We start from the raw sequence: 27898 nt of genomic DNA on the forward strand, positions 1-27898 counted from the left end.
AGGAAGAAGAATTGTGGCATGTCCTGATGAAAAATGTATGAGCGAACTAGATTTAAATTACTCCACAGATGCAGTGAGAGTCATCTTTAAGGATACGTTCTCATATCATTTGAAATTTTCGTGGGATCACAGGATCCCACAAGTAAAAGAACACAGAGACCATTCAGGTAACTTTGCCATTGGAAAAAATATATTAATGTAGATGTTGCTATTATGTCATGAGACCCAAGGGACAAATACAGAAGAAGTGAGATGAACACCACAACCCCCTATGATAATTTCCAATTGATTGGTCATTTTAAATGAAACCTATGTTTTAAAAAATATTTTTATTGATATATACTCCTTACATATAGTGATGGATTTATATTCAATCAAGCCTGTTGTGTACTTTGACCATTTTACCTGACCCTCTCCCTGATCTCCTCTTCCCCCTCCTATTATTCCTGTTTGGTCTTGCTTCTACAATCCTGTCGTTCATGTATATGTATATATGGTTTTATGTATTTGTATGAAGGATAGGTTTTCTAAATGAGAGGGAATGTCATAATTTGCCCTGAGTTTGACTCATTTTAATATGATGACCTCCTATTTTATTCATTTTGCTGCAAACTACATCAATTCATTTTCTTTATGGCTGATTAGAACTTCATTGTAAGTAGGTATATTCACTCATCTGTTGACAGATGTCTAGACAGGCTCTATACCTGACTAGGAGGAATACTGCTACATTAGACATAGGTGCTCAAGCATCTCTATGGTATGTAGACCCAGAGTCCTGGCCTGAACTCCAGCTTGGTAGCTTTTTAAATATAATCACAGATCCACTTTTAGTATTTTTAGGAGCCTCCATGCTTATTTGAAAATTATACTTTTAAGTTCTTTATTACACTATGAATTTAAAGCCTCCCTGTGAGCCCACGACCAGCCTGAACTACAGAATGAGATCCTGTTTCAAGAAAACCCAAAAGTTACACATGTTATTATTTCTGTTCTTTGATTTATTAAGAACTTCAAAAAATTGGCTTAAGTTATTCCCACCTATTTAAAAATAGCTCAGTGCTTTCTGTGATAGTGAGTGTACTCCTTGTTTTTCTGGCACAAACAACAGAAGGACCAAACATTTTAAAGTTGAAACAACTATAAAATAGCAGGAAAAATAATAAAGAGCTTATCTTAAAGAACGTCGACAAAGCAGTCTTGGTGTGTCCTTTTTGGTCATGTTCTACAACCCGAACCAATATGCCTTACCACATACTGTCCTATTAAAGATTTTAAACACATTTTGGAGAATTACAGATTTTTATTTACCCTATAACTAGTACTGCCTGGTGGCATAACAGTGGTTGTGTCTTCTTTTCTTGAAGCTCCTTGTGAAACAATGAATGACAAAATAACTTGTAGAAATTCAATCTTCTGGGAGAAAGGCTTTGTAGCCTTCCAAGCTGCCATTAATGCTGGCATCATAGAGGTGAGTACTAAGCTAATGGAAACTAGGTGCGTTGTACACTGAATTTTGATGGGTGGCGATATGGATTGTCTTATTTTGCAATTTATTTGCTTTTAGCCACTAAGCATAGTATGACAGGCAGCTTCTTTATCCAGACTGTAGTGTCAAGGTACTGGTGACTTGAAAATATACACAGTATGGATACTTTTAAGCAGAGATCCTGGTAATACAGAGGTAAAAATATAAGGTCATTAGGAGGGCTTTAGGGTCTGTTGTGGGATAGTAAATCGTGTGCTGCATACACAATAAAAGAGGAGATACTCTGATCAGAAGCCCCAGAGAAGATCTAGCTTGAACTGTTATTCCAGTTGGTTTTAAAAAACAATAGTAAATTTTTTTCACTGAAAGACTTAAAGTAGAATCTTGGAAACTCCACCAACTACAAGCTAATCCCTTCTTACAGACTGAAGAAAAGAGCCCAAGGCTACAATTAAATTACTGATAATAATTTGTTCATTGGTGTCTTTCTTTAGATTACAACAAATCACTCAGTGATGGAAGAGCTGATGTCAGTTATTGGCTCACACATGAAGATACCACCTTTTATTTCCCAAGGAGGAGTTGCAACTGATTTTTTAATTTTCTTCTGTGTTATATCCTTTTCTTCATTTATATACTATTTATCCATCAACATTACCCAAGAAAGGCAATACATTACAACACTGATGGCAATGATGGGACTTCGGGAGTCTGCTTTCTGGTAAATCACTTGTCTGTAATACACCAATCAGCATATTAACTATGGGGACTCCCTAGGTTTGTTTATGTCATACTTAGTCTTTTGTCTTGATACTTTACTAAGCTAGGGCACATGGACGCTTGAAATACATGGACTTACATGCCCAGTAACTGGAATTTTCTGTTTGTCTTTGACTTAAAGAAAGCCTAAGGGACTCCCATCTTCAGTACACTGATAACACATGGAGTGACTCTCAGTTACTGGCTTCTGTGTTTATGTGAACTGACATATATAAGAAGTCATGAGTCTTTTAGGGAAAATGAAATATGTTAAATGAAATATGTATTTCAGATATTATGTTAAATGAAATATGTATTTCAGATATTATGTTATGTGAAATATGTATTTCAGATACTATGTTGAAAGTGATGATGATTTGACCCCACTTTACATGGGCCATGGGAGAGAAAGCTACTATGTCCTGAGCTTCCCTTAGCAGAGACAAAGCAAGCAGTTAGGGCAGTGACCGCCCCGTGGGAAGCCAGAGACTGTCTTCATCTCAGCACTAAGTAGTTACCGCCTTGGATGTGTGACTTAAACTTTGTAAACTTCAGTTTTCTTTTCTGTGAAGCGCCAATCATAGTTCTACTTCTTGATGGCAGCAGGACAATGTAGTTACATTGTAAGTATATACAATGTACTTAGTATACACAATGTACTTAGAGTGCTTTCCACGGAAGCTAAGAGACATTAAATGCTCCATGTTAGATAGCAACTGTGGAAGTGTAGATTACAGTGCATCATGAGAGAACAAGAGATGTAATTTAGGACACTGAGGGTCCAATAGTTAGTGACAAATAAGATTAGCCAAGCAATCCGTTAGAGCTAGGCAGAGAGGTAGAAATGAATGCAGAGTCAGAAAGCAGTGATTTGAATGTCAAATTTGCCTTTCACGAACTGACCAGTATTTTCAGTATTAAAGATGGTATGGAGATTAAGCACAGTGTCCAAAGAGAAACTCTGCTGAGTAGGAAGACTACACATTTTGCTGGCTGACTTGTGCCAAATTTGTTATATTTTCCTAAGATATTGTTCACTATACTAAGGGTGGAAATAAAGAAGATAGAGGCTCGAGAGATAGGTCAAGGGTTAAGAGCACAGGCACTCTTGAGGGTTTGCTTCTCAGTTTGCTTCCCGGAATCCCAGACTGGTAGCATACAACTGTCTGTAACTGCAGGTCAGGGGACCCTACAACTGCCTATAACTGCAGATCAGGGGACCCCACAACTGCCTGTAACTGCAGGTCAGGGGACCCCACAACTGCCTGTAACTACAAGTCAGGGGACCTTACAACTCTCTGTAACTACAGGTCCAGAGGAGCTTGCAACTGTCTGTAACTACAGGTCCAGGGGAGCTTGCAGCTGATGTTTCTGGTCTCCATAGGCAAACACACATATGCACATTCTCTCCCCCCACACCCACCCACAGAGATGTACATATAAGTAATGCAAAATAAAACATATCTTTCAAAAAGGGATGGCAGGTTTGATACAATGCATTTTTTGTCCCTTTGTATACTAAAATTATGCCCATGATATTGAAGAGAATTTGTTCACCATAGTTTAAAAGGTGTTGAAATTTATGAAGAGCCAGTGGAAGATAATATATTTTAAAAAATCCTAGTGAGGAGAAATTTAAAAATATCAGGGCTTTTCTTCCTCCTTGAAGGAAAGATTTATATTTTATTTAAATGAAATTAAGAATGTAATCCATCATATAAACTGAAGGGAAAAAAACATATAATCATTTCATTAGATGCTGAAAAAGCATTTGACAAAATCCAACACCCCTTCATGATAAAGGTCTTGGAGAGATCAGGGATACAAGGAACATACCTAAATATAATGAAAGCAATATACAGCAAGCTGACAGTGAGCACCAAATTAAATGGAGAGAAATTAAGACGTCTATAGAAGGCAGGTGGATGAATAGTTTCAGGTAATTGTAGCATACTGAGAAAAGGGCATTGTTAAAATTGGTCAGGAGAAACAATGCTTCCAGAACTTGATGGGACTGTCTACTATAAATAAAAGGAAACTAGCTGTGCATTGTGGGCCTATCACCATGTGATAACCACAAAATACCCGACTAATTTAATTCTCAATCTTTCCCTAGAGAGGAAATTGAAATGTAAGGAAACTAAACAATTGCTTCTTAACATATTAAGTTGTAATGTAATAGAGAAAATTTGATGCCAAATCTGTGACATTACTGGACCCTATGTCCTTGGGCCTCCTCGGTCCTTGGCATCAAAACTAAATACGCCTCTTCATATCCACCTACCCGGCTGTATTCTCCATAGAGATGCTCTGTGTGGTTTTGCACTGGATCATCTATATCAGCAGCTGACCAAGTACTTTTACGCAAGTTGTGAGGTACAAGTGGCTTGTCTGGAAAGGAAGGAAAAAAGAACAGTGGTCACTTTTTAGGGGACATAAAAATCTATTGGAAACCCAAATGTCTATAAATATATTCTCGTTGGGATATAGCCGCATATTGGGCAGAGACTGCGTGTAATTGCTCTTGGTCTGTGAAGGCAGCAATGATGGCAATAAAGGCTACTTGGCTTGCAAAGCCTAAAATGTGGGCAGTGTGTCTCTAATGCCTACATTGTGTCCCTGACTTCCTTATGAAAGAAGGCAAACAGAACTGACAAGACAGCGCAGATTCTTCCTTAAACCCTCCCTAGAATCCTCATACTTGAGGATGATGAGTATCTTACTGTCCAGTTCATGTCCTTCTGTTTGCACCCAGCTGCTGTTTTAGTTTCATTCTGTTGCTGTGATAAGCCAAAAGCTACCCAAAGGAGGAAAGGATTTACTTGGATTATACTTCTCTGGTCAGAGACCATCGCTGAGGGAAGGCACAGTAAAAACTCAGAGGCAGGAACCGTGGAAGAATGCTACCTTGCGGGCTTGCTCTCTAATTTCTGCTTAGCTGACTTTTTTATACAGGACCAGTGCCTGAGGAATGTTACCACCCACAGAGGACTGGGCCCTTCTGCATCATTCAGTGAGCCCATGCTTCACAGACATGCCCTCAGACCAAGCTGGCCTAGGCAATTCTGCAGCTGAGACTTCTCCCTTGCCAGATGACTCTAGGTTCTACCAAACTGACAATGTTTACTAGGGCAGCGATTTGCTGTATACATTTACTTGTTTATTATTTACTTTATAGAATATGAGCTTTAAGATGAGGATGTTTTATGAATTGTTAGGAATTACCCTTTTGGAAGAAACTCTTGATAAATCACACACGTTTAAGCTAAGTGAATGAGGATTGTGACCAAGTCATACCATTTGCACTAATCCTGTGTTTCTTGGCCAGGCTTTCCTGGGGTTTGATGTATGCTGGCTTTATCCTTGTCGTGGCGACTTTGATGTCTCTTATTGTGAAATCTGCCCAAATTGTCGTCTTAACTGGTTTCATGGTGGTGTTCCTTCTTTTTCTCCTTTATGGGCTGTCTTTGGTAAGTTGGTGAATTCTCTCCCCGACCCCACTTTCTCCTTCTCTCCCTTCAATCACGCACCACTGATTGTTTCTTATCTTTTCTGTTCTGTGCAGTATTTGCACAAGGCACTTTCCATATAGAATCCAATTGAAAATTGATGAGATATACTTCCCAAATACAGTGCTGGTCAGCTCTCAGTCCCTATAACAAATGCCGGAGACATTCAGCTAACAAGAAGAGTTTGGGTTATTTTTCTCTATAATTTTGGAGCTCTTTGTCCAGGATTGGTTAACCCGGTTACTTTGGCCTGTCTCTGGCCAGCATTACCATGTTCATGGTAGATCAAAGTTGCTCACGTGACAGCCAGTATGTCAAAAAGAAGAAGAGATGGGGGTTTTCATAACCTCTTTAAAGATAAGCATCCAGTGACAGGAGAACTGCCCACATACCCCACTTCTTAAAGATTCTACTACCTCTCGATTGTGCCTCTGACTGGAGGCTTTAACATGAGTGCCTTTGGACAACCCTTATCCAAATAGGAAATTCCTTTGAGTGTGCTAGCGATGGCCCTCAGACCACCACACCAGTTCACTTTTGTTTCTCTTCTCAGATAACTTTAGCTTTCCTCATGAGTGTGTTGTTAAAGAAACCTTTTCTCACTGGTTTGGTCGTCTTCCTCCTCACCATCTTTTGGGGAAGTCTGGGATTCACAGCGCTGTACAAACACCTTCCCGCCTTTATGGAATGGACCTTGTGTTTGCTTAGCCCCTTTGCCTTTACTGCCGGAATGGCCCAGGTAAGAATGAAGAACATTTGTTTTTATCTGTTTCTATGTGTGCATGTGCCCATGCACAGGCATGCTGTGACATCGGAGGTCAGAGGACAGTGTGACAGATGTCAGTTCTCTCCTTCCACCACATGGGTTGTGGGAACCAAACTCAGGCACTTTTACCAGCTGAACTGTCCTTGCTGTCCCACATATTATTTATGTACACAATATTCTAGACACATTCCTTCTGTGAGTTATGCAATATACACCAAACACTAAAGTATTCTCCCCATCTTTATAGAGATTGAAGTTCAAGGGATAGGAGACATTTTTAGTTTTCTCTCTCATATTTTTTAATTTTTTTTGTAATTTTTAACAATATAATCACATTATTTTCCCCTTTCCCTTTCCTCCACCCACCCCGTTTCATGCCCCTCCTCTCCATCTGCATTGCTCCCCTTAAAATTTGTGGTCTCTTTTCTTTATCCTTGTTTTACACACACACACACACACACACACACACACACACACGCATACACACACACACATACACATACACACACACACACACACACACACATACACCACATGCACACAGACACAAATGCATAGACCTACAAAGAAAAACTGAATCATTTTAGTGTTACTTACATGTATGTGATTTCAGGGTTGACTACTTGATATTAGATAACTAATTAAGGGGCTCATCCTTTGGGATAACTCACTCTTCATCTGTCCTCATCCTTAGCTGCCCTGTGAGAATCCCCTCTTTCACATTAGTATATCTATTGGTGTTGCCCTCTTTCAGGTCATGTTTAGGCATATTGTTGAAGTATATTGAGTGCAGTTTCTCTGTCATTTATAGTAGATACACCTCACAGCAATTTTTCTATTCTTCTGGTTCTTAAAATCTTCCGTGTCTCTCTTCTGTCCCCTGAGACTTAGGTTCCAATTGTGTTGTAAGCGTATCCATTTCAGCAAAGAGCCCTACAATCCTGTTCTTCTCCACATTTTGACCAGTCGTAGTTTTCTATAATGCTCTCCATCTGTTGCAAAGAAAAGCTCCTTTGATGAGAAGCGAGAGCTGCCCTGAACTGTGGGTACAAGGATAGATATTTAAAATGCAGTTAGCATCTGTGTTGATTCAGTAAAGTGACAGCAGTAGGTTTTCCTCTAAGGTCAATGACCTCACCAGCCCTGGGTAGCTGGCTGGGTTTCCTGTACTAGGCACAAATTCCCTCTTGTTGAGTAAGGCTTCAGTCCAATTGCAGAGCTGTTGGCTAACATCAAGATATGGGTACCATGATTGCAACTTTAGTTACCAGACTGGCCATTGGTGTGATTAGTAGGCATCATAGCTGGGTATGACTCTTCGCTGCTTCTTTCCCTTGGCAGCTTGCATACTGCCATCCAATACAATGAGAACTAGTCTTGGGGAGGAGGCTTTCCAGTCAGAGCTGGGTCAAATCCTCCGAGTCTTGTGTATGAAGTGCATGGTGCCTTTAGTAATAAGGACTTACCTCCAACCCCTGACAGACAGCGACAATAGCCTGTGTTGTTTGGGGAGTCTATTGGACTCCCATAAATAGCAACTTGAAAGGGGTTTCTCATGATTGGTACTGAAATAATCGTTAGTTTATAGCTCTAAATGTAGAATGACATTTGATGATTGATGTGGCTCAGCTTAGACTTCTAACCTAATATTTGTCTGATTTAAGCTTGAGAAACATGAGCCTTAACAGTATCACAAATATTTGAAAATTAAAACTCATTGGACATTTCCACATGAAATTAAATCTCCTCCCCAAAAGTTAATTTGCTTGAAATCATTGTATGGTTTTGAAATTCATCTTTTCTCTGCCCAACTACTAATAAACTTTCATTTCTCCATTTTTACACTATGGAGTTCCCCACTCAAGAACACCTTCCCCCTCTTTATACCTTTTAATCCTGATGAATGTTTGCATTAGATATGTCTCAAATACCACCTTCCTGGTCCTTTCATCTCCTCTGAGCAGATTTTATCATCATCTCCAATTTGTAGTTAGATGGTGGCTGCTACGAATGGCAATAGACCTGAGCTATATAGAGACATAAGGTGTGTCTCATTGATCTTTCCCTTGATATCTAGCAAATTAAGACAATAAATATCTTTAAAATTTTATTAATCCTTTAAAAATTTGATGTATCTCTTTTTCAGCTCATTCATTTGGACTACGACGTGAATTCTGTTAATTTGGACTCTCCAAACAATTCGTACCTAATCATAGCCAACCTCTTTATGCTGATTTTGGATGCCTTTCTCTATTTGATACTGGCATTGTATTTTGACAAAATTTTACTCAGTAAGTAGTAAAATTATTGTAATTTTATACATTTCTATTACTTGCATTTAGTAAAAGTAACTGTCTATGAGAGTGGTTCTCAACTCTCCTAATACTGAGACTCTTTAATACAGGTCCTCATGTTGTGGTGACCTCCAACCATAATATTATTTTCATTGTTACTTCAGAACTATAACTTTGCTGTCATTGTTAATCATAAAGTAAATATCTGAAATTTTTGCTGGTCTTAATTGACCCCTGTGAGAGGGTAATTTGATTCCCAAAGGGGTTGTGACCCCCAGGTTTAGAACTACTCTTCTACAATATATTGACTATAAATGGTATAGCTTTTTCTTTTCTAATTTTCTGAAATTACAGATAACATTTGAGAATTTCATAATGTATGCAATGAAACAGGATCATGTCCACCCTCTGCCCCCCTTCCAAGTTACCCCATGTCCCTTGAACATGCTTTCTCTCCTTTATCTTTTTAAAATAATCCAATAATTCCATATGTGCATGGGAGTGGCTATCCATTGGAGTATGGAAAATGAATCAGTGACCATATCTCCATAAAAGATGATCCTCCTTTTCCCAGCATCTATGCGTTAACATTATCTCTTCAGCTGGGGATGGGGCCTGGAGCTCCTCTAGCCCCCCTGTGCAGACATTGTTACTAGCTTGATATTGTGTAGGTCTGATGCAGGTAATCACAGCTGCTCTTAGCTCCTGATTGCAATAGCCACATCATGTCTAGAAGACAGCATCTCATAGACCCCTCCCTACCCTTCCACCCCTTCCACACTTACAGTCTTTACACCTCTTCCTCCCCTGTGTTCCCTGAGCCTTGGTGATGGCGGTGTTAATATAGATGTCCCATGTAGGGCTGAACATTCATCCCCTCGCTCTTAGCACTGTGACCGGTCAGTCATTGACTGCTGTCCACTGTAAAAAGAAGCTTTTCTTCTGATGAAGACTGAGAGAAGCTCAGGTCTACGGGTGTGCTGGCAAGTTTTATGTCAGCTTGATATACTGAGGGCTATATTACCCTTGGGCTGACGAATCTTGGGTTATATAATAAAACAGACCGAGGATGCCATGGGAATCACGCCAGTGAGCGCCACTCTTCCACGGCTCTTGTTTCAGTTGCCATCTCCAGGTTTCTGCCTTGCTTCAGTTCTTGCCCCGACTTCCCTCAGTGGTGGATGAATGTGTTCTAAAGTGAAATAAACTCTTTCATCCATCCCCAAGTTACTTTTGTCATGGTATCACAGCAATTCAGACCCTAACTAAGAAAATGGGTATAGGCGTAAGTACTTAGAAGACTTTTTTTTTCACATCAAGCTTTTTGAGTTTTATTTTGTCCTCCAGTTGGAGATTTATTTTAACATGCACGCATTTTAAAACAGTAACAGGGGCTCGAACTGTTCAGAGCAGATATTAGATAAGCACAGGGGTGAAAATTCTTATTTAAAAAAAATGGAACTTGCAGCCGGATATGGAGAAGACAATTGAACAACATGGTCATTTAGCAAACAATACCAAGATCTTCCCTAGGGCCCATGATCTCCAAGTTATGGGTTTTTGACCAGGATTATAGTATCAGACAAGTAATTTACTCCTACCGAGCAAACCTTAAATCTAATCATAAAGCAGTTATTTACCTGCTATCGCTGGACCACTATTGCAGTAGATACATCTTGCTTGATAGTGTTGTAACACACATGGTCCAGGCTGAACCCTGCATCTTTTGGCAGTATGAAAACTTGTCAGAAGCTTACTGAGTAACTGGGCATTAATTTCTCCATGTCCTTTTGCTAAAGTGTGTGATATCTTAGGCAATAGGATCTTACTAGAGTTAAGGTGGGTATCTAAAAAAATATCAATGCCTTTGTTTTGTGGAAATCTCTGGGGATTCTCTGATCAATAACTCATAGGAAGGTGCCTTATGCCTTGTATTCCAATTTTTATTTAATAATTACCCATGTCTTCTAAAATGACATTTCCATGCATGTATGGTAATTTCATTTGAACTTCTGAAATTAGCTTACTAGCTAGTGGATTTCTATAAGGCCCTTTTATAAATTCTTAGTTTTGGTAAGCTCATTCATTACTCCCTTCTCTTCCCATTTGCCCATCCCTTTCAACCTTCAATCCCGTAGCCCTCAGAATCCCCCTCTTTCATTTAGCATGTGTTCTACCATCCTTATACTGATACTATTTTAAGTTGGGTTGTGAGATAACAGACGTCTATGTGACTTTTCTCATCCTCTTCTTTTGGGTTAGCCCCATTTCTCTCCCTCATGTCTCCCGTACTCCCAGTGACCTTCAACCCTGGTATTCCAGTCCCCTTCTCTCGTTTTACCTCAATCTACTCTGCCCCCCCTTTAATATTTCCCCGAACCCTCCCCCTCTCTAGTTTCCTGTCTTCCATTTTGCTACAAGTTAAACTCACAAAAGAAACTATTTAAAGCAAGGCTCTGCATACGAGAAAGCACATAGGGCATTTGTCTTTCTGGAGCTGAGTTACCACACTCAGTTTCATTTTTTCCAGTTCCATCTGTTTACTTGCATATTTATTTTCTCTTAGAGTTCAGTAATATTTCATGTTTATGTGTACCACATTTATCCATTCATTTTCATCTTAATAGAATACTTAAGTTCCTCTTGAAACAAGTCACTCTGGCCTAAAGACTTTTTCTTTTAGTTTATAATGCTGCATTTTTTTTCATATTCCAATGTGGGCTCAGGGTAAGAGCCATAGAGGTTGGTTTGCCATTCTGTGCTGAATGGAATGCAGCCCTCAGAGTGGTGACTGACCCAATACTTACCTGTCCATATAGGTAAGTATGGACATCGACGATCTCCATTATTTTTCCTGAAGTCATCTTACTGGTTTCAACACAGAAGAGCTAATCACATGGTCCTTGAGAATGAAATAGAATCGGATCCTCCACTGAATGACTCGTTTGAACCAGTGCCTCCAGAATTCCAGGGGAAAGAAGCCATCAGGTAACAAATAAATCACAGGGAAGTGCCATGGAGAACAGGCCCCAGAAGAGAGACCTACCAGGGCAAGACACTGATGTACAAAGATCTCCTTCTGAGCCCCTCTGGACCCACATTCTCCGAGTCTACTGTTCCTACAAAAGGATATTCTCATTGTAGATAGCACTGTATTTCACCCCGTTTCTGTCATTTACACTTACTAATATCTTTTGGTCGACAAATAAATACTTCCTCCCCATTCTCATCGTCTTCCTTGTCTAGTCTTCATATTTTGTTCTCATGTTCTCTTGGTGATAAACAGGGTATTATCATCTTCTTTCTCTATAATCTTCTTTGTCTCTTTTCAGGCCTTCTTGGCAGATAGGATGAAAACAAAATATAAGTGATGCATAAAGGGAGGTAGAGACATTCCAGATAGATGAGAAGAGATGATCAGACCATAGGGCACTAATGCCTTACATCCCCTCCCCCAGAAGCCACGAATGAACTGTGGTCAGCACTGACTTCCCAATGGCTAAACATTCCAATCACCCTTATCTTCTTGAATTTTGTCTGTAGCCCGCCTGATGCTTTGCTTTGATATTATAAGAGACTAATGCCTGTAGTCTGCACAGGATCTGGAGCATAATAGGCCTTCAACTCAGAAAGTTTCTGTATGCTTTTCTTTCTTTCTTTAAGACAGGATCTTACTTTGTAAACCAATCTGGCCTGGAACTCACAGTGTATTCCAGGGTGGCTTCAGACTCCTAAACTTCTTCCCTTGGTCCCAAGAGTGTCACCACCCTTCAATTCTACAGACTCTTAAAACCTCATCATTTTCTTCTCCTTTCCTCCTCTTTTGAAACTTCAAACATCTTGAGCTCTGCAGCTCTTGTCTTCTGTAGGCATCAACCTTATATGATAACAAGTATTGTCATCCTTGCTTTATTGCTCAAGACTTGGACTCTGAATTCTGTCTTTGTACCAGAGCTCTGCGTCAATGACACAGGCAGGAGTTCACTCAGGGGGTTTTACTCCAGAGCTCAAGACATTTTGCTCTGACGTGAGTCCCTTCACCCACATCACTGGAGCTCCTCCTACTGACCTCGTCTCCAGCTTTCTTCTCCAGGCATCTGCCTCGATCTGTATGCAGAGCTGTGTGTATTCACATGCTAGCTCCTCCCTCCTCCTCTTATGCTCTGTTGAGGTACAACTGTCAGAGATGCTGCCTCTCATGGGATGCCCAGAATGCTTCTGACTGTGCCTGTGTAAAATCAAGAACCTCCAGGTTTTATCAAGTCTCCCCCAATCTCTGCAATTTTCCCCAAAACAGTTTTTTTTTATTATTTTTTGCAGGATAAAAAATCTTAAGAAGGAATATACAGGAAAGCATGGAAAAGTAGAAGCTCTAAGAGGTAATAAATGAGATTATATTTAATATAGCTGTTTGATTTAGAGACTTGTAAAACTTCAGTAGGGAAGAAGATGAGCTATTACAGACAGCTGGACCAGTTTTAAGGTTGATTTGACTTTGAAGATTAGGACCCACACTCATCTATGCAGTGAGACATCATGAACTGTGGCTCCTGTACCGTGGCTACACATGTACTGAATGTAATCTCTTTGACATCACGCCAGGTCTGGGATTTGACATATATGAAGGCCAGATCACTGCTATTCTTGGCCACAGTGGAGCTGGGAAAACCACACTGATAAATACACTCTGTGGACTGTCACCCCCAACTGCAGGTAAGAGGTCACTTGTCAAAGACAAGCCCGAGGACAAACGGATAAATTGTGCTTTTCACTAGTTAACTTGCTGCACCATGTTACTAAGTCAAAAACATTCGGAATTTCTCTTAAATGTTGCACAGTGGATGCACGTGTTGAATTGCATATTTCCCCATTAGCAGATACTATGCTATGTTTTCATATGTCATTTTAGAAGCTAAGAAAAATTTTTGGAGTTTCTTTATTGCTACATAATTGTACAGATTTGTGAAACTATTTGTGTTCTATACAAGTGACGATAACTATTCAATTATTAATTGGTATTTCTGCTAGATTAGATGCTATTCTGAGCATTGAATCTCTCTCTGTGTGGGTAGTGTATGGATATGTGGGGGTGAGCTTGCTTGGATGAGCACATGTGGAAGCTGATGATGCAACACCTTTCTCAACCACTTCTTCACCTCTTTGTTTTAAATGATTTTCTTAGTTTAAAAATTCTTTTTAAAGTTTCATATGTGTGTACAGTGTATCTGGGTCATATCCATTCCTCACTCCCGCTCTTCAGCACCTCCCAGTCCCATCCCAACTTCATGCTTCATGTCTTTAAAATAATTATAAATCCAAGCAGAGCAGTACTGTCCATATACGCATGTGTGTGTGGTCCTCCTCTGGGGCACAGGCAGCCCACCTTCACACACAAAGTAACTCTGCCTCTCTCAGAAGTCATTAGCTCTTCAGCTTGAGGTGGGGCATTGGGAACCCCTCTCCCATCCATGCTGAAAGTTTGAAGTCTCTTCCTATTGCCTTCAGCTTATTCTTTGAAGTAAAGTTTTACACTTAAGCTTATGCTCTGTGTTTTGGCCAGGCTCGGGGCTTCAGTGAGTTCAAAGGCTCCTCCTTTCCTCGCCCATCTTTCCCCACACTAGGTCTATGGTCCATGCTGCCACACTCACACACACTCAAGTTTTACATGATTTTGAAGATCTAAACCCCAGTTTCCACATGGCATAATAAACACTTTATCCTCTCTGTGTTGCAAACAGACAAAATATGCTTGAACGAATCTTGTGATTTACATAGTTTATACCTTGCCCTGATGGTAACTCCTTATTTTCTCTGCGTAGGTTCCGTCACCATCTATAATCAGACACTTTCAGAAATGGATGACTTTGACGCTGTCGTCAAGCTCACTGGAGTGTGTCCACAGTCCAATATACAATTTGGTTTTCTCTCCGTGAGAGAAAATCTCAGACTTTTTGCTAAAATAAAGGGAATTCTGCCACATGAAGTAGAGCAAGAGGTAAATTAGCATGTCCACTGTTACACAACAATGAATGTGAAACTGATCACCTAGAAAATATTAAATGTGCTTGTGTTGTCTGTACACATTCATCATATAAAGTTAGGCACACGGGATCTTTCTGAAGACAGAAAACTGTTCTAAAAATAAGGGAGTGAGGGTGGTTCATGCCTGTCATCCCAGCATTTGGGAGGCTGAGGCAGGAGTGTTGCTGAAGTTTAAGCCAGCCTGGGTTACAGAGGGGATACTTGGTCTCAACAAAAAATAAGTACAAACATCTTAGACTTTAGACTAAATATTCTTTATTTTGTTAGGTACAGCGAGTTTTGCGGGACTTAGAAATGGAAAATATTCAAGACATTCTTGCTCAGAGTTTAAGTGGTGGACAAAAAAGGAAACTGACTTTTGGGATTGCCATTTTAGGAGACCCTCAGGTAAGGTGATCAAAAACCACTCATGAAATCAGATTGAAGATGCAGAATCTATTATATTCAATAAATTTGATAAATTTAAGAAAACTTTTAAGCACAAATGCCAATACTTTGACACCTCAATGGTTTTTTTTTTTGAATAATCTTGCCCCAAAGGGACAAATGACTCTATGGTATTTTCTACTGTCCAGGTTTTGCTACTGGATGAGCCAACTGCTGGATTGGACCCGCTTTCAAGGCATCGCATATGGAACCTCCTGAAAGAGAGGAAACTAGACAGAGTAATTGTCTTTAGTACCCAGTTCATGGATGAGGCTGATATCCTGGCTGGTAACTATGATTTTGTTTTTCATGTTTCATAGTGAGAAAGAAGGACTTAAAGATGAGTTGCAGACAAACCCCCATAGACACATCTCACTCGTAACGGCCACAGCCAATACAGGAGAATTTTTTTCACCCATTGGAATCTCTGTGTTCCAGGTGAAGGGCTTTGTCCCATGAATGCAGTCTTAACCCATCACAGAGAAGGGAAGGTTGTAAAACATACAGTGCTATCTCAAGCATGCTTTATTCCATGTGGATGGATGTCAGCGGGCTTGAAAGATGTAGATCCTTGATAACTTTCCTAACTATGCAGAGGAGAAGTAAACATTTCAGTTACTAGAGTACCTAGAAAGTTACAGAACGAGTATGTCACTATTCTACTGCAACGTGCTTCTAAAATACTATTGGTTCGTGAATTTTGATTTTCACATTTATGAATACAGAAAAATCATTCTTGGTTAAAATTTATCTTTTGGTTCTTTCCAAATAGACAGGAAGGTGTTTATATCCAATGGGAAACTGAGGTGTGCAGGGTCTTCTCTGTTCCTGAAGAAGAAATGGGGCATTGGCTATCACCTAAGGTACAGATATATGTTGAACACATAGACAGGCAACATTGGTATCTCTTTCATTTTGGATAATCACATTATTATAAATGAATCTTTAAAAAACAGTAAAAATCACATCATCCTGGGGATTCAATAGACTTCACTGTTTCTTTTTTTGATTTCTTTTTTATTTAATTTAATTTTTAAGTTCATTTTACATTCCATCCACAGTTCTCCCCACCCCTTCTCCTGTCTCCTGCCTGTCCCCAAGCCCACTCTCTACCATGCCTCCCAATATTTAAGAGCTTTCTACAGTACCAGCATTATCCATTGTTACAAGTAGAAGAAATAGTTTCCCTCGATACTCATTGGTGTCTGGGCAAGTCTCTGTGCAGGTCTTTGTATTTGTCATGTTTCTGTTTTAGGGAGGATATCTGTTACCTCCTTCTTCATCACATTCAACCATGTATAAACATTACCCATGTATATGTGTGTGTCCATGTGTGGGCATGTGCATATGTGTATGGTTGTTCACACAGACCACATTAGAGCATCAGATACCTGGAGCCAGAGTTATAGGTGCTTGTGAGTTACCAGATGGAGGTGTTCAGAACCAAGCCTATGTCTTGTGTAAGAGCAGTGTGTTCTCTTAACTCCTGAGCTGTCTCTCCAGTTCCTTTATCTGTTCTTAGAGACTGCTTCCAAACATTTTCTCCTTAATGAATATTCTCTGTGCTAGAATCCAGAAAGTACTAATTCAAATTGTTGCTTAATTAATTTCTTTGGTCGTAGTGACTTCATTTGTAAGTCAACAGTAATGATACCTAATTTTTTTGGTTAATGGTAATGGGATGAACACTTGACAGAGCACAAAGTACTTAAGTGAGTTAACACAGTTTCCCTCTCCCTCACTTTTCCTGACAACCTCTTGCTTTGAATTATTGGCCTGCTGCAAGCCATGTTAGGGAAGGGGTGGAATTTCTTCTGCTTGATATACTTGATAATGCTCTGCACAGCACTTTCAAAGCACAGACCAGGTTTGACATTAAATTTAGATTTATGTAATCAGTGACGTGTGATGTTTGCACCACCTAGTTACCTCAGTACATTTCAGTGGACATGAGTTACAATGGTGTTTCTAAAACCCCACATTTCATAAAGAACTGTGTAGACTCTTACCAAAGACTTCAGCTATTACTTGAATAAATTTTACACAAAATGATAAAACTATCTAGCATGTATTGAGAGTTTACTTCATGAAAGACCCAGCACTATCTCATAAATGCTGTTTCATTCTGCCTTTTAAGGTTGATGTAAGAACTGGGTATTATTTTATCTCATCAATAAGAATTCTCATATTCAGAGATAGCGGCCAGCTCACCTGGCCTCTGGGACCTGCATAATATAATGTCAATACCATATTCTTAATGACTACAGATTATCTCCATATTTCTTTAACTGGCTTTAAGTGTCTGCAGAGCTCATGAATAGCTGAAAAAGGAGAATTCATAGCTGGGTTTTCTTAGTAGGTGGAGACCTGATAGGTATTCTCATTTACTTTGCCCCAGTCAGGATTTCATTATCTCTTTCCTTGAAATGAAAGCCCTTGAATTATCTCAAATGAATCTCACCTTCCCTTTTACTTGTTCCTTTGCTATGCTGTACAGATTAAGTTTGGATTATATTAGTATCATTGCATCTAGTTCCTCTCTATAAATTACACAATTTTGTCTTATGAATATTCATTAAGTGACAAACATATGCAACATAAGAAGTTGTTTTTAGAGGTAGTGTTAGATAAAATAACGTTGTATAACTTTTGCTGAATATTAGTTTGCATCTGAATGAAATATGTGATCCAGAGAGTGTAACGTCACTGGTCAAAAAGCACATCCCTGACGCCAGAGTGACCACACAAAGTGAAGAAAGGCTCGTCTTTATCTTGCCCCTGGAAAGGACAAACAAATTTCCAGGTAATCCTTAACAAGTTACATTGCTCTCTGCCCTTCAGATTTCTCACTTGCGTAAAGGAAATAGCAGTCATACCTTTATGGGTCTGTTCTGACAGTTAAATTACCATGTAAAACATTTAAACATGTTGTTAAATATCTATAATGCATAAAGTGACTGTGTCAAAACAAACTTGTGGTTACTGTGGTGTTTCCCCAGTTCTAAGTTAGCAGGACTTGTGACCATCAGATGAAAAGAGTGAATGTTGTCATTTCAAATCAAGACTCATCCTCATATCAGAATATCAGAAATGGCAGCATTCTTCATTTTAAGAATCATTTCTTCTAAGGATCATTCAGTCATCACAACAGACACAATAAGAATACCACACGTAGTTAGGAGGGGATGAAGGGGAGAGCTGGTGGAGTATATGAGCAAAATATGTTGTGTTTGCATATGAGATTCTCAAAGAATAAATGAAATTTTATATACTAAAAAAGGAGGGAATGAACTCATCTTGGAAGCAGGAATGGGACTTAATCTTAGGTGTATATACAATGTGCTTGAGATGCATATCATTGTGGCTACAAACATTCTCCTTCTCCCTGGTCCCCCTGCACAGGTTTCTTCCACCTATCAGGTTCCATTCACTAGTTCACACTGCTGCTTATAAAATAACCACTCTGAGGCTTAACATTAATTACATATTCCTTCACCTGTTTGCTCAGTCTTCTTATTGACTAACTCTTACATATTAAACTAACCCATTTCTGTTGTTTTATATTTTGCCACAAGATGTTACCTCACATCTTGCTTCTTGGGTGGCTACATGACATCCCTCTGACTCTGCCTTCTTTCCTCCTCTATCTCTGCTTGAATTTCCCACCTTGCTATATTCTGCCCTGCCATAGGCCAGAGCAGATTCTTTATTAACCAATGGTAATAAAACATATTTGCAGCATTCAGAGGGGAATACCCCATCTTATCATCCTGAAGACAGAAATCTTTATGAAGGTTGAACAACATGGCTTACATGACTGTCTTTTAAAATGCATTGCAAAGTGCTGAATCATTTAGACCAGTGGTTCTCACCTTCCTAATGCTGTGACCCTTTAATACAGTTCCGCATGTTGTGGTGACCCCAACCATAGCACTATTTCCATTGCTACTTCATAACTATCATTTTGCTACTGATATAAATTGTGATGTAAATATTTAATATACAGAATATCTGATATTCAATCCCCAGGTATTGAGACCCATGGGTTAAGAACCACTGATTTAGAAAATGCTTGAATAGTAGACTTAAGAAAAGAGAGCACTTATCATTTTTAGCAAATATTTAAGATAGCTTCAATTCCCACCATCACTTAAAAGTTCTTAAAATGGCCTGTTAATCCCTCATATGGATCTACCCTGTAACATGAGGGGGAACTGGGCAGGACAGAAAACCCCAACAAACAAGCAGCCGCCGCCATATTACAGAATGGCACCCACGTGGATAACTGCATCCACAAAAAACCTGAAAAGCTTGAAAAGACTATTCTCATAGCAGGTTTAGAAGGGAAATAAAGAAGGAAGGAAATGAGGAAAGGAGAGATAAAAAGGGGGTAGGGGGAAGAGAGAGAGAGAAAGTATACAGGAGCAGAATGTCTTTCAGGGAGAACACAAAGGCACAAATGTACTTTGTCTGCTTTGTCCTGTCTTTAATTTGTACTTTTCACGAGTCCATGGAAATTACTTATCTCTGTAAGTATCAGTGCTTTCACATTCATTACTGTGACGATTGGAAAGAAAATGGCCACCAAAGGGAGTGGCACTACTGGCAGGTGTGGCTTTGTCAGAGTAGGTGTGGCCTGTTGGAGGAAGTGTGTCATTGTGGCTTTGAGGTCTCATATATGCTCAGGCAATGTCCAGTGTCGGAGACCACTTTCTGTTGTCTGCAAGCCAAGATGGAGGAAACTCAGCTACTTCTCTAGCACCATGCCTGCCTGCATGCCACCATGTCACCCCATAATGACAATGGACTAAACATCTGAAAATAGAAGCCACCCCAATTAATTTTTTTCCCTTAATAAGAGTTGCTGTGAGCTTGGTGTCTCTTTACAGCAATAGAAACTCTAACTAAGACAGTTATTATAGTTTCTTAACTAATCTTAACCTAAAATAATAACTTTCTGTTCTCCAGATACTCATCTTTAATCATAGCTTAGAATTACCCCCCACCCCATAAGAAAATTTAAAATAGGATGAAAGGGGTTGGAGAGATGGCTCAGTAGTTAAGAGTGCTTGTTATCTTCCAGGAGTTCCAAGTTCACTTCCCAGCACCCATATCAGGCAGTTCACAACTATCTATAGCTGCAGCTATAGGAGACCTTCTCTGGAATTCATGGTCACACACACACACACACACACACACACACACACACACACACACATCTAAGATACACCTGTGCACCATGTGCACACATGATGTCCCTGGAAGTCAGAAGAGGGCATCAGATCCTCCAGACCTGGGGCTGCAGGTGTCTGTGAGGTGTCATGTGGGTGCTGGGAACAGAATCTGGGGCCTCTGCAAGAGCAGCATGTACTCTTAGCCACTCAATCATCTCTTCAGCCTCTGGAATTAAAAAGTTTTAAACACATCAACTTTTGAAAACCTGAGTAATTTTCTAAGTATGGAAGCATAAGGTTTACGCTATACTTTGATGCTGAAGGAACCACGAAAACTAGTATATTCTATAGTTGTGTTTTATAAATTAAGTGAACATTGATATGTTTATGATAAAAGTCTGCATAGATTATTATCAATATTTTCTCGCTTTGAAAGTATTAACTGCTTCATTTATAATTTATACTGTAATCTACTTTGTGTCTACTTTTAGACCTTTACAGGGATCTTGATAGGTGTTCTAACCAAGGCATTGAGAATTACGGTGTTTCCATGACAACTCTGAATGAGGTGTTCCTGAAATTAGAAGGGAAGTCAATGACTGATGAATCAGGTAAGAGACGGGGAGAAGATGGAGAAAGGAAGGGAGCTTTGTTGGTACTAGCCCCAGGAAAAAGTAGAGAAGAGATACCACACTATGTCTTCATAGAATAGACAATAAATATGAGTTGTCATATTATTTGAATATAAAAGTCTGTGGGGATGGAAAATTAGAAATTATGCTGAAAATGAATTCATTCAATTTTGAGACGTTTTCACTGAGAAGCTCTGACTGCTTGGAGCTTGCTATGTAGATCAAGCTGGCTTTGAACTCACAAGATCTACTTGACTCTGCCTACCAAGTGCTGGGGAGAAAGAAAGGCACTCGTACACTCAGCCATACACTTTTATTTTTCAATATCATGCTAGGCAAGAGCTGTGCTACTGTCTTTTACCCATACTTAGCTTGTATACATTTTATACTTTTCTAGAAGTTTCATTTTTTTCCCCAGGTTTCTAACAAAAAGAAGCAAAGTTTTATCTAGGTTTTTATTTTGTGGCTGTATCAAAACTATCATATCTACCATCTTTGTGTTCTTGAAGGGAGGAGAGGCTTTTGTATGTATTAGCTTTGTTATTTTAGCCAGAAATACCAAGGTGGTAACAAGGGTGTAACAAAGTAACACAAGAGTGTAACAAAGTGTAACAAGACAAGAACACTTTTGCATGGGTTTACTTTCATGGATTTCCCAGAATATGTCTTAGAAAGCTGCATGTACCTTTTATAAAAAAATGCAATATTTTATTGCCTCAAATTATTTTGTTTCTCTCCCATTTCCTCAATATTTGCTTTAATATAGTCATGAATTTGATTGCATATTTGCTCCCAACATTAATGCTGAAACTTCCTGTTGAGCAAATGGTTGTGAGGAAGGTTAAGCAAAGCATAAATAAACTGGCATCTTCCAAATGTTTGATCTTACGTTTCAGATACTGGAACCAGTGGGCGCTTAGATAGCGAAGGGGCGGAAGCCATGGGAAACCTTGCTGAGCTGGAGCAAGCCGTGTCCTCCCTCGATTCATCGGGGGACATGAAGAGCGGCATGGCGCTGTGGAGGCAGCAGCTCTGTGCAGTCGCCAAGGTTCGCTTCCTCAAGCTCAAGAAAGAAAGGAAAAGCCTGATGACCGTGTGAGTCTCCCGTGGGTTGAGAGCACAGTGCAAAAAGTAGATAAAATAAACGCCAGCAATTGCACGTAGTCTTCTAAATGTTTCATCTAAAACACCTGCCCTTGTGGATATGTAATAAAAATAAGTAAAGTTTAGGGTGATTATGTTTGCACGCAGATTTTTGTCCTTACCAAAGACCTCATTCTCTGCTTTCCCCAGACACCAAAATCTCTTAGAATTTTTCATAGTATGAGTAGGGAGATACACAGAGGGAGAGAGGGAGATGATATTCAGATGAATAAATATACAGATAGGTAGGTAGGTAGATAGGTAGGTATGTAGATAGATAGATAGATAGATAGATAGATAGATAGATAGATAGATAGATAGATAGACAGACAGTCAGATAGATGATAGATGGATGGATAGATAGATAGATAAATAGATAGATAGATAAACTGAAATTCATAGGAGAAATCAGCAGCCCGAAAAGTCCATTACTGTTGGCGTTCCTGCCAACAGGTTGGGCACTGAGACTCTGTGCCACTCTTTTAACTTCTCAATGGCATCTAGTACCTGTTGTAAAGGCCAAACCCCTGCAACTTCCACCTAATTGGTAAGTGCTGCCTCCTGGCATCAACCAGCCTCTACTCTCAGGAGCCTTCTTTACTCAAATATCTGCAAGCACTCCTCCACGTAGTCCTGTTGTTTAGTGTTTGCACACACATTAAAATAAATCAGACGTAAGCCATTGTATTATCTTTCTATTGCTGTAATGGAATGCCCAAGATGAGGCACTTATAAAGAGGAAATCTATACTGCTTCCCAGTCAAGTAGGTTCCTATCCAAGATCAGGGTATCCCTGAATTCCCACCGTTCCATTTAAGGCCATACCCCAGTACCCCAAGTTTCATACAGGTTCACCCTATCTCCTGACTCTCGCATACTTCCACTCCCTCTGCAATGCTTCCTGAGTGTTAGAGGGGGTGCTCTCAGTGACTTGTTTGGGGCTACATTCCCATCCTCTGCTTATTTTCTGCATCTTAGGCAGTCATGAGTCTCTCCAGTCACCATTGTTCATTGTAAGAAGGGTCTTCTCTGATTAGGCTGAGAGCTGCCTTTGTCTCCAGGTATAAATGGTTACTTAGAAGGCAGTTTCCTGCTATGCCAGTTTAATTAACCAACAGGAATATGCTTTCCACGTGGACTTTCTATCTCCCCAGACCTGAGTTATTAGACAAGTTGACAGTGCTGGACATTTGTCCCCACTGCTTTTTTCTTCCATTAATTTCAGAACATCAGGTCTCACATGAGATTTTAGTATGCCTATAATCCCAGTACTCAAGAAGTGGAAGTAGGAGGATCAGAAATTCTAGAACATTCTCAGTTACATAACAAATTCAAGGCCCTTCTGAACTACACCAGGATATGTCTAAAACAAATCAAACAGAGTTGGAAGGCCCAAAGAAAATGTCAAAAGCAGGAGTAGGTACTCGGAGAAAGGTCAAAGTTGGGCCATTTCATTTTAGAAAGAAGGAGGAGGAAGCAGCAAGATTTAAATGTGCCCATGTTTTATCACTATCCATTATCTACTAAAACCTAGAGCTCCCCAAAAGTTGCTACAGATTATTAATTCTTGCTATTTAATATTTACTTTCTTTCACATAGGCTACTGCTTTTTGGCATTAGCTTTCTTCCTCAAGTTTTGGAACACCTAATCTATGAGATACAACATGAGAATTACTCATGGGGCCTGTCTCCAAGTATGTATTTCCTTGCACCAGGACAGCCCCCACAGGATCCTCTGACCCACTTACTGGTCATCAATAAAACAGGTAAGTCATAACATCCAAACACAGTTTTTCTTCGTTGGCAGATTACCTGCAAACCATAAAACATAAGGAAAAGAATTGTTTCTGTGTATTAAAAGACATTTGCTGGTGGGAATGCAAGCTGATACAGCCCCTTTGGCTGTCAGTGTGGCGATTTCTCAGAAAATTAAGAAACAACCTTCTCAAGACTCAGTAATACCACTTTTGGGTATATATCCAAAGGATACTCAATCGTGTCACAAGGACATGGGATCAACTATGTTCATGGCAGCCAGAACCTGGAAACAACATAAATGCTCCTCGACTGAAGAATGGATAAGGAAAATGTACATTTACACAATGGAGTACTACACAGCAGAAAAAAAACATCTTGAATTTTGCAGGAAAATGGATGGAGCTAGAAAACATTATTTTGAGTGAGGTAACCCAGACACAGAAAGACAGTTATCACATGTACTCACTCATAAGTGGTCTTTAAACATAAGGCAAAGAAAACCAGCCTACAAACCACAATCCCAGAGAACTTAGACAACAATGAGGACACTAAGAAAGACTTACATAGATCTAAATGTACATAGGAAGTGGAAAAAGATAAGACCTTCTGAGTAAATTGGAAGCATGGGGACCTTGGGGGAGGATTGAAGGGAGAGGGAGAGAGGCAGGGAGGGGAACAGAGAAAAAATATAGAGCTCAATAAAAATCAGTAAAAATTGTATAAGGCCAAACAGAAAAATTAATTAAAAAGTAAAAACCACAATTTAGTTTGTTTGAAAAATAATTTTTTTTTGAAGTTTACTTGACCTCTAAAGCTTTTGCCAAAACAATTAAAGAGGCCTTAGAAAACCAAATCACTTACTGGTCTTTGAGATCTTCCTGTATCATTTTGTAATTTCCTATGTTGCTGGGCGCTGTGAACAAAATGCTCCAAATTCATAAGAAAAACAAAACTCATAGCATCAAAGATCACACTACTGGTTGACTAATTGTGGTTTTGTTTTTCATTGTTAATTTGTGGTGCTGGGCACTGAACCTGGAGTCTCATGCATTCTAGGAAGTGATCTACTACTGAGTTACACTCCTAGACATTAGACAATATCAGAAATATTGATACATTTTAGGCTGTATGTAGAGGATCTTTATTATATACCTCATTTAAATAATGGATTTTTGCACTCAATTCTAACTCAGCCTACTAAGGACATCTGTAAGCAGTAATGACATGCTTTGAGTCATGTTGTTTCATTTTTTTGTTGTTGTTGCTTTCTTTGATACCTGACTCATCTTTGCTTCCTTTGATTTTGCCTTCCTGGTAGGTTCCAGCATCGATAACTTTGTCCATTCACTTAGACAGCAGAGCATAGCAGTAGATATAGACGTCCTGGGAACCAGAAATGGCACAGAAGAGGCACTATACAATGGCGCTATCACTGTGTCGGGTGATGAAAAGGTATGTTAGACTCTGATGGCTGTGTCTCACCAAAGGTGGACTGCGAGGTGCAATTTGAATAACTCAAATGAACTGACTTGATATAAACAGGATAGTTCTTGATTTTCATAGGAGAACCTGAGCAATACTTATTTGCTTGCTATCTCCAATATAGCTACCAAGGGCTTTACCAATAATTTACAAATTATATCGATTAATTTCTGCCTCATTAAGTATTTTAAATTGTATTCTTGATGGAGCTGAGAACAACTGCTCAGCTTAGATTTAGCCTTGGGTCTGCAGTCTGCTGCATCTCCATACTGCTCATTCATTTATATCACTTGCCTAAATCTTGAAGGAGGTTTTAAAACAATTTAATAATTCTTTGAGAATTTCATCCATCCATCTATCCATCCACCCACCTATCTATCTATCTATCTATCTATCTATCTATCTATCTATCTATCTATCTATCTATTTTTCAACCATCCATCAGGTTCAATGTGAACCGCCCAGCTACTCTTGGGTATAGGCCTGCCTTAAAATGTAATTTACTTACTAGACATCACATCCTTAAAGAAAACTGATTTTTCCTATCCCAGAAGCTATCAAATGCCAATAGCTCTTCAACTAGGAGTGGAACTTTGTGCCTACCTCTCTCATACCATTCTGGGATTCCTTCTGGCTTGAGTTTTCACAGACCTTGTGCATGCTGTCACAACAACTGTGAGCTCATGTGTAATCAACCTGTTGTGTTCAGAAAACACCCTTTCCTCATAGTAATCTGTAGGAGGGAGGCCACTTGTTGGTTCCTGGCCTCCCGGCTAGCTTAAACCCCAAATAATCACACAGAAACTATATTAATTAAATCACTGCTTGGCCCATTAGCTATAGCTTTTTATTAGCTCTTATATTAATTTAACCCATTTGTATTAATCTATATTTCACCACATAGCTGTGGTTTACCAAGTAAAATTCCCAGCATTGTCTCCGGTGGCTCCATGGCTTCTCTTCTCCTTCCATGCTATAAGCTAGCCAGTTTCTTTATTCATTAACCAATAAAAGTGACACATAGACAAAATGACCTCCCACACCAGTAATCTTTCACCTCTGCTCTTAAAGTCTTTCTTCCCCCTCTTCCTTGAAGATTCCTCAGCCCTTGGGGGAAGCGTATTTAATAAACATATCTCATGTACGGCCAAGAACTCCTCAGTCTCTCATTTTCTGCGCACTGACCACTTAAGGGTCTCCATTAATTTCCACCTACTGCTAGCAGCATCCCCAATGAAGGAGTAAGAGCTGCACTAATTTATGGGGATAGCGGAAAGTCATTAGGAGTCTGTTTAATACTGTGCTTGTTCATTTAGCACAGTGGTTCTCAACCTTCTGAATGCTGTGGATCTCATGTTGTGGTGACCCTTAACTGTAAAATTATTTTGTTGCCATTCCATAACTGTAATTTTGCTACTGTTATGAATTGTTATGTAAATATCTACTATGAAGGATATCTGGTCAGGCAACCCCCAAAGGGATCATGAACTACAGATTGAGAACCTCTGATTTGGCAGAATAATAATAGTAGGTTCCTTTCTAGGACCTGTTGCCTATCTAGCCACAGGTTCTTATTCCTGATAACAGTACAAGGTCAGCACTCCACCTCATGGAGTGGGCCTTAAATCCAACCAGAGTTGTTGGTAGTCCAGTAACGTTCATGCCACTATTGCTATTTAAAAATCACTTTTATTTAATTTTGTGACATTATGGGCACAAATAGTCAGGTGGCTGATGTTAGGGGGTAGTAGTGTAGAAATCCATATCCTCTAAATATATTGGGAACTTAATAATAAAGGCAGTGGGAATGTTGCTTTTCTGCCCTTGACTTGCTATGTTATCAGTGATTTCGATGATTTTCTAACAGTATGCCACTAAGCTTTACAGCTGCTTTCTGAGAATTAAGAAATATTCCTTATATTTTAGGACCTCAGATTTTCAATAGCATGTAATACCAAAAGACTAAACTGCTTTCCAGTCCTCATGGATATTATTAGCAACGGTCTGCTTGGAATCTTTAATTCTTCAGAACGTATCCAGACAGACAGAAGCACGTTTGTTGAAGTAAGTATATGAAGACTTTGGACGTTTTCAGTTAAATCCTTGTAATGCAAGAAATGACATTGTATCAATTTTTATTAACCCAATGATCTTATATTTTATACATAAATAACAACATATATTCCTGCATGACTCAGTTGTGACTATGAAACAGTACAAACAGTATGGTTTCAGGGCAGTGAGACAGCAAGAAGTGGAGCCCTCTGCAGCCATTGATAGTGGGATATAATTGATAACAGAAGTTTTCAATGTTTGACTATGCATCTTTCTTAAAAAAACAATTGATTCTTGTAGTCTTTAATACACTAATTATCAAAATGTACAGATAAAATGTTACCACGGAAATTTCTACTGAAGTAACTG

At 39.4% G+C, this 27898-nt stretch overlaps 1 protein-coding gene across 5 annotated transcripts in view; it reads left to right on the forward strand.

Annotated features, from left to right (window-relative positions):
* The window catches only part of Abca9 (ATP binding cassette subfamily A member 9), an 84416-nt gene that overhangs the window by 16678 nt on the left and 39840 nt on the right, over positions 1-27898 (forward strand). For all 5 annotated transcript variants that reach the window (XM_087909836.1, XM_048446105.3, XM_048446104.3 and 2 more), the window contains 19 exons: positions 3-167; positions 1368-1471; positions 1984-2210; positions 5577-5718; positions 6311-6496; positions 8670-8814; positions 11637-11805; positions 13138-13196; positions 13420-13530; positions 14637-14812; positions 15127-15246; positions 15435-15573; positions 16058-16148; positions 17949-18088; positions 20951-21070; positions 21988-22186; positions 23834-24000; positions 25311-25444; positions 27401-27538. In XM_087909836.1, the coding sequence (XP_087765962.1) occupies positions 3-167; positions 1368-1471; positions 1984-2210; positions 5577-5718; positions 6311-6496; positions 8670-8814; positions 11637-11805; positions 13138-13196; positions 13420-13530; positions 14637-14812; positions 15127-15246; positions 15435-15573; positions 16058-16148; positions 17949-18088; positions 20951-21070; positions 21988-22186; positions 23834-24000; positions 25311-25444; positions 27401-27538 (2732 nt within the window). The remainder of the gene's footprint in view (positions 1-2; positions 168-1367; positions 1472-1983; positions 2211-5576; positions 5719-6310; positions 6497-8669; positions 8815-11636; positions 11806-13137; positions 13197-13419; positions 13531-14636; positions 14813-15126; positions 15247-15434; positions 15574-16057; positions 16149-17948; positions 18089-20950; positions 21071-21987; positions 22187-23833; positions 24001-25310; positions 25445-27400; positions 27539-27898) is intronic.

The sequence above is a fragment of the Myodes glareolus genome, chromosome 9 (assembly GCF_982192425.1).
Source record: "Myodes glareolus chromosome 9, mMyoGla1.1, whole genome shotgun sequence".
NCBI lineage: Eukaryota > Metazoa > Chordata > Mammalia > Rodentia > Cricetidae > Myodes > Myodes glareolus.